The sequence below is a fragment of the Xiphophorus hellerii genome, chromosome 1 (genome assembly GCF_003331165.1).
Source record: "Xiphophorus hellerii strain 12219 chromosome 1, Xiphophorus_hellerii-4.1, whole genome shotgun sequence".
NCBI lineage: Eukaryota > Metazoa > Chordata > Actinopteri > Cyprinodontiformes > Poeciliidae > Xiphophorus > Xiphophorus hellerii.
The window spans coordinates 12,361,730-12,369,294 of record NC_045672.1 but is presented as its reverse complement, the minus strand read 5'-3'; the positions used below and the strand labels follow the sequence as shown (position 1 = coordinate 12,369,294).

Here is a 7,565-nt window from a genome sequence, read left to right as displayed (position 1 = left end):
CCTTTGTCATCAAATCTGGCTGTGTAGCCATTAACCAGGAGCTATTTTTAAACTCTCTGGGTCACTGGTACAACCCACAGATCTTCCATTTGTAGACCAGCACAGCCAAGGACATTGTACCATTTCATTATAGCCTCTCTCTGATACCCTTAGCTCTCCAGGGGACGACCTCCCCCTCCCCAGTTAAGATGCACTCCCATCTATCTATAGCGTCTCCTGCTCTATGTAAGGAGCACAGAGAGCTATTTATAGACTGCTGCTGCCCAGAATAGAGCATGCATGCATTACCAAACACACTAACACGCAGGCAGCTCAGAATACTAACCTAGTTAGGTGTTTGCTTGAGGCGTGCACTTCCATCTCTGTGCTCTTGAACTCGTTCAGCTCTTTCCGGATTGCAGCCTGTGGGGAAAAGGCAAAAAAGACCATCATCAGTGAATCCCCTAAAAAAGCATCCTGAGCCACTGAGTGAGCATCAGTGAACAGCAGGAGAAAGACATAATCAGGATAAATCATTTAAAAGGGTGGGGGATTTTGTGAGATAAGCTGATAACAGCGACATGAACATGCTGGTAGTCTTCAGTGATAGTCACGGAATTTGGGGAATTTCATAATATCTGACCTAAATATTGATTTTTTTTTTTTATTATTTATTTTTTGTACATGCTGGAGGTCACTTATCTTGACAAACACTCACCTTGTCCGCCGCTGAGAGACGAGTCCAGGGCTTGTCTGCTCTCCTGTCATAGTCCTGAGCTTTGGCCACCTCCACGTAGTCACTGAAGCGGATCAGGATCTTTCTCTCCCGCAGCTCATCAACTGTTGGCCGCTGATTGAGCTGAGAATGCCCACCCACCCCAAAAAAGGTCAAATTAATTCACACCAATAAAAAGTAATGCATGTTATCAGTTACATATAAATTAACCAAAAGTGTTGTACCTTTCTGTTTAGTCGCTGTTTTATCTCCCTCCTCTCCTCCTGCTCTGTTTGATCGTTTCTTTCTGGGGAAAAAAAGAAAACATTTGGAAACGCTTTACATTTTTGCTCTCAATGCAAAAAGAAAATCATATAAATTAATTGTTGTAAATAAAGTGTGCTTATTTCCTTAATTTCCAACACACTGAGTCATAAATACCACAACAAATACGATAAGACTCACGTTTTAAAATGTTTCGACTCTCCAGCTCCTCCACATTCGGTCTCTGGCTCAACCTCCTGCGGAGAAACACCAGAACCACGTTTTGAACCATGTTGACCAAATCTCCTCCAGCCCCTTTCCTCCTTCCTCTCTGTTCGTATTAAACAGGTTGCAGTTTCTTCACGACGCGCGTCCTCGAGAGGAATCCCCTATGTTTCCATCTCCCATCCAAACCGCGGCTGTGCTGCTTGGGCAGAGGGGCTCCCCACATTTGGAAGAGTGACGAACGGCGCCGATTTGTCCCCGTACAGAGAATCTCTCCTCGAGCAAGTTTTATATCTCGGCGTCACCGAGCAGCGTCTCTGCGGCGGGAAAACTCCACTCTGTCTCGGCGGCGCTGGCACTCCTCTCTCCTCTCTCTACTATCAGCCACAAGCGCTTTTTGAAGCGGGTCGTGATGGGGCTGGCGCGGGGCGCGACTCCGCTAGTCTCCCTGGTTACTGCATGCATAATGTGTTGGAAGCCCCGCCCACCAAGGCTTCCCCTGCTTTTACACTCGAGCAGGAGGGAGCAAACTCGCACCAGCGTAGTACTCTACGCTAACAGTAGCGTCGGTTTATTTTTGAAATGAGTTCTTAAGTTATTTCTTTAAAAAACATATACACATTTTTTTTTTGTAAAAAAAAAAAAATAATAATAATAATACAGCAGCTTTAACTACTTGTTGACCTGAAAGTTTAGTTTCCAGTTGTCCCTTCGCCATCAAAGCAATCAAAAGGTTCAGCTATGTGTCGCTGTGTTGGCTTTGTATGAATTATATATGTGAGCATCTTAAAGAGGTCAACATCAGACAGCCGGTGGGTTTATACCCCAGCAGACCTCCAGAGGTGGAAACCACAAAGAGCGTTTGAATGCCTCTACACAACAGGACTCTCTTCATCCCCTCACCCTGGTGAAACACTGGACTCTTTATAGTTTGGTTCTCTAAAACATCAAAGTTAGGTCACATGAACTAAAACCTGGACGCCCATGATGCATATGCAAAAGTGAAAGTAGCTCTTTATCTGTGTCTGCATATACTGGAGGAGATGAGGACTTCATGTATTTCTGGTGGTACTCTGACTGCCTTCAGAGGGTCTTAAAAGAAAACCCCAAATTATTCATACCCTGGTAGATATGGATTATAAGTATTTTTATTAAACCACCAACATTAAATATTAAAAACCTGGCACGTCCAAATTGTTTTTAACCATCATTATCATTAAGCATATTTAATTGGTTATTTATTGGAAATCAAACTTTCTTTGAATTGCTGACCAGCTTCTATCATGTTTCCCCTCTAAATTCATATTCCCCTCTCAAGTCCTGCTAATATCTCACAGTAATTGTAAATTATTTTCGATAAAGTTTGTATTGCCCTCTATTTCCAACCAATTTGATTCTAATTCCCATTTTGCCAAGTTGAATCCACCAAAATATGACACACCATGACCACTAAAAAAAACATTGGCTTTGAAAATGACTCTAAATCAATTGTGAAAACATCCCCAGGTTGGGTATCAATGCCTGATGGGTACGTTCCACAGTAGATGGCCCCAGTTTGTACATGAGGAAGTCAAATATGAAACCCTGTTGGGGCAAAACGACCGGCATTCGACTACAACTTGGAATCCAATTTTCATCTATTTTTAAATTAACCGAGCAAGACAATGTCTGATATCTCCCCCTTCTCCCAAGAACAGTTTCTTCTCAGTGCTAAACAGAAAGTCGACTGTTCTGTCTTCAGTAATTAGTAAGCATGTAGAGATCTTTACACGGTACAAGGTGTCATTAAACAGCCGTGTTCCCCTGGAGGAATGCCTTCTGAGAACAAAGATTAGAACAGGAACGCAACAATCACAAGTGTTTGTAGAACGCTTTCCAAATCCCAAGCAGGAATTCTGTTAGTTCCTAAAACCTGATGAAAGGAGTAGCACTCATGGCTATCCTCTCTCGTCCACAGCTTCCCCTTTGATCAGATCAGTTGGATTTCATTGCTATCTTAAGATCTCATCAGGTGGAAAACACTTAGAGCTCACGATTCTTTTGTTCCCCTCACTGACAAACGAAGAGAAGAACCACGGCGAAGCGCCTCGAACGCTGTTACATGCCAAACGTACACAACGGAAAATCACTAGTGAACCCCCAGCGCGTATGAGCATCCACTGTATTGACCCGGTCGCGGGGTTGCTTAGCAACAGTATCTTGAAGACAATGGAGTTTTCCTGCAGAAGTTCTCATTTCTCCCTAGTAACACAGGGAGGTGGGGGTTTCACCACCGCACTCCAAGCTGCGTGTGCTTTAAATGACAGTCTGCAGCTATTTTTGGAAACATGCTGCTGTTTTCTTTTTTCTGCCTCGGCAGGAAAGATAGATGTGCTAACGGAGTTGCTAAATTTAATCAGCTTAGGAGCTGATTAAATCTGACTCGAGGTACAGTAGACTATTTTTAAACCTCAGGTAATTTTGTCACGTGAAACAAAAGGCTTAATTTACTATAATGTGATCATTATAGTAATGACATTATAATGACATAGTAATGACATTATAGTAACGCCCACAAGATTTCTTGTGGGGGTGTGTGTGCGTGTGTTTTGTTTAAACTGACACACTGATTGCATTGCAGATTATTAGTGAAAGTTAGAGTTTTTTCTACAAGATACACAGAAAACACCCGAATCTTTTAGACTTTTCATTTTTGGATGTTTTCCCCTTTTAAGTGAGGTGCGAAAGTAATCAATAAGTGCCCCAGTCGAGAGAGGTGTTAAATTTCTGACCAACTGAGTGGAAAAAAACTGCATGTAGGCGGTTGTTTAGTCGTTAATTTCACCTGCCAACTGCACCGAGAACGTAAAATTCGCCTTTTTCAGCTTTCTTCTTTCTCGTAGTACTGTAGCAGGGCGCCCTGCCTCCTCCTACGCTGGTATTATTTCTGCTGATATAACTCCCCGACATTTGTGAGGAGGCAGCAGTGCACGAAGGTGGAATGCATTATTGAACAGTAGCAGGAGCTAAGATTAGAAACAACATGGCAGCGTGGCTGCAGAGCTGATTCTAGCTCTGGAACTAAAGATAGAAAGGTCGTCGATCACTGACACCGACGGAGAGACGGTGTGTTATCATCCATCATCTGTTCTGCAGCAACACACAAAAGCTCAAAGGCAAAGAAGACAATTAGAGGTTGGAGCCGTGCAGAAATGTATTGGTGCTTACTGTGTTTTGTTTCTCACGACTGCCTCGGGTAGATTTTCCTCCTTCAGTTAATCAATCTGAGCTATTATTAGAAAAGGTTATCCTCCACAGTTTTTCTTTGCAGCAATGTGGAATTAGAGAGATGTATTATTCAAAGTTCCCTGAGTTTAGACTTCTTGGTCTGACAAAAATGATTATAAATTGTTAAATATGTCCAGATTTGCCACATTAGGTCTAATGCTACACTTCAATATTTGTATTAAGGGAAGTAGCCAGTAGCTCAAGTATCAAACCAGAACTGAAAAGAATTACATACTTAGAGTACAAGGTAAGTTAAGTTACTTGGTAGTCTTAAGTTAATTTTTCTAATTCAAAGCATATCACTCTGTAAAAGTCTTTTACAGTCTTTTTTCCTTTATGAAACAAAAGGAGTGTATCAATATTATAACACTAAGCAGTAATAGCTCTTCATACTAGCTACAGATAGCCTTTTGTGCTGCTCTCTCGCAGATTTATCCAACTTGTTTTTATAACAATGTACTGCACACTTCAAATCATTGAAAGTCTTCTTATTAAATGACCAAAGAGGCGTTTCTTTCAGTGCTTCTAAGAAAAGAGTAAGAGGCCATATTATTAGTTGCCTATTAGACGCCCGTTGGACATTGTCCTCTGAAGTGTGGGTGCCACTTTGTGCTTGGCTGTGAATGATTTCACAGCCGGTTATGTAACGCTCTTGTGTGTCTCAGTTTGAAATGCCGGTGTTAAAGAGCCTGAGTCTGGTGATATATCCAATCATGAGATAACTGCTGTCAGTCTGTGAACATTATGCGGCTCAGCTGTGCTGGGAGGGGAAATAACTCCACAAATGTCTTTACAAAGAGGTACAAAATGTACGTACACATCAATGAAGCTTCACAGAGGAAACATTTCCTGGAACGAGTTTGCCTCACTTGTTGCGCCCAAAATAATCAGCAGATAGACTGATGGTAATGTGAAAGTTTCAAGAAAGGACAGGACGTGCGAATTTCTAGTAACATAAAACGTGTGATATTCATCTATTTGGAAGATTGCCTACGACAGACGCACCACTTCCTGTGCTGTGAAGATTTTCAGCTTTAGTTAGAATTGTTATGGGTTGATATATAAATAACTGTACCGTAGATGCATGAAAACATTCATTTTAGGACAGGTTGTGCACAATACAACACTTTGGTAAACAGTTGGAACAGTGTATTTCAACTAAACTTTAAATAGTAGATGATTTATGCAATTATGCATAAGCAAAGTTTTCAGCATTAAAAAAAACTTTCTTGTACAAAATCAACTACATAGAAGTCATTTTCAGGTAAATTCAAGATATGCTTAGTCTAGACGTTTTGTGCAACGTTTGTCTTTTTCCCTACATTTGTTCCATTTTGGCTTTTCTGTCACAATTGAAATTTTTATCAAACACATTTCAATGTCAGGCAGAGATGATGCAGTTTTGAAACAATTATTTCACTTAAAAAGGGAAGTAGCTATCCAAAAATACTTGTTCCCTACATCCACTACGTGTTGTGCCACATTTGGAAGCAACAATTGCCATAAAGTTTTATGTATAAAATCCCTGCAGAGAAATATGAAGTCTCTTTGCAGAATTTATTTTAGCAGAGAGCAGAATTTATGGCAACAACATTACAGCAAAGTTTCAGACAGTCACACAGATGTTGGTTTTACACCAGATGTAACAACCAAACCTTCTAACATTCTCACTATTGTCACATTAGACCCCAGAATAATTTCCAAAAGTTTGGACGATCATCAATATATGTTTGGCCTGTGTTTTCTTTTTGACTATTGCTCATGGATTGGTTTTTGTTGTTTTTGCCTCCTTCATCTTTACTTTTGGATGTTGTTCTGGCTTCTTTTGCGAAGCTAAAATTTGTTTGATGATCCGAATTGTGTGACAAAAAAAAAAATCCAAACCAGAACTAATCCGCAGGAGGGAGGACACGTGTTTCACAGCTCTATAGTTAGGAGCATCGCAAAGCTTCTACTTCTTACTTGGCAAGTTTCATCTCTATCTGCTGACGGATTTCCTGTCGCTCCTGATCGCTCCGTGCCGGAAAGATATTCTTGTCCTCCAGCTCCTGCTTGCTCGGCCTGTTTCGTAGCTTGACGGCCAGCAGCTCCTTCCTTAGCCTGCGAGGAAGTGTACCTGCAACACCATACATGTCCATTGCACCGACATGCTAAGACATAGGCTTAACTAGAAACCAATGCAACAACGCAGAACACCATGGCATCTAGACACGAGCTGCAGTAAATACCTCTAGATAAAATGCCACAATATAAAATTAGAATTTTTCTATTGACTGTAGTTAAAAATGATGTGTATTATCTAATTAGACTTCCTGTATATTTAATGTGAGGAGAAAAGCTCTCAAGCTTCACTGAAGTTCTTCTATTTTCCCCTCTAATATCATCAATTTAGAAGTAAATGCTACACAGTTTTTTTTCTGACAATGGGTTCATTTTGTGATCAGGTGGTGTGTGGCGTGAGCAACATTATTATAAAATAGAAGAATACTGTATCTGAAAATAAGCCTGGAAAAGGTAGGATGGAAACCACAACAATGTTATTGTGACGCTCAAAACTCAAATAACGTCCTAAATAACAAGAAACCCTCTAAGACCCACCAGAGATGACAGACTCGTTCCAGCTTTCTAGGTCAAAGGGGAGGCCTGAGGTCTTGGAGAAGCACTGGTCCAGCCGTACGTTCTCCTTATTCTCCTCCGCTTCCTTCTTGGGCCAGTCAGACCCTCCGGCTCCTATGCAGCCGCCAGTCAAAGACGACATGTGTTGGTTATCAGAGCTGCAGGAGCGAGACAGCCGTCCGTCGGAGCACCATAGCCTTGGGGGCGAGCCCTGCTCACACCCGTCGTGGACACTGAGGAAACACGAAAGGACAGATGGCGTTTTAATGTCGACAGCGAAAGAGAGATAGATACAATTGAACTGTATGAAAAAACACTGACAATAAATGAGTGGATCATGGGTCAAAATTCCAGCAAACTATTGTAAGAGGCTTGTGAGGCCAAAAGAAAAAGGAAAATTCACTTCGCCAGTCTGTGTCTGGACACAGAGCGGATTTGGGTCGAAACTTTTGTTACTTCGACATCCTAGCAGGGACTGGATGCAGTTTTAAAAGCTTTA

The 7,565-nt window shown here is 41.5% G+C and overlaps 1 protein-coding gene across 1 annotated transcript in view; it reads right to left on the bottom strand.

The window, feature by feature from the left end:
* Nucleotides 1-7,565, bottom strand: part of phactr3a (phosphatase and actin regulator 3a) — a 35,728-nt gene that overhangs the window by 693 nt on the left and 27,470 nt on the right. Inside the window, exons 6-11 of the mRNA XM_032572114.1 lie at nucleotides 7,049-7,299; nucleotides 6,413-6,566; nucleotides 1,160-1,215; nucleotides 940-1,001; nucleotides 698-838; nucleotides 326-402 (exon numbers count right to left, since the gene is read on the bottom strand). Coding sequence (XP_032428005.1) covers nucleotides 326-402; nucleotides 698-838; nucleotides 940-1,001; nucleotides 1,160-1,215; nucleotides 6,413-6,566; nucleotides 7,049-7,299 — 741 coding nt within the window. The remainder of the gene's footprint in view (nucleotides 1-325; nucleotides 403-697; nucleotides 839-939; nucleotides 1,002-1,159; nucleotides 1,216-6,412; nucleotides 6,567-7,048; nucleotides 7,300-7,565) is intronic.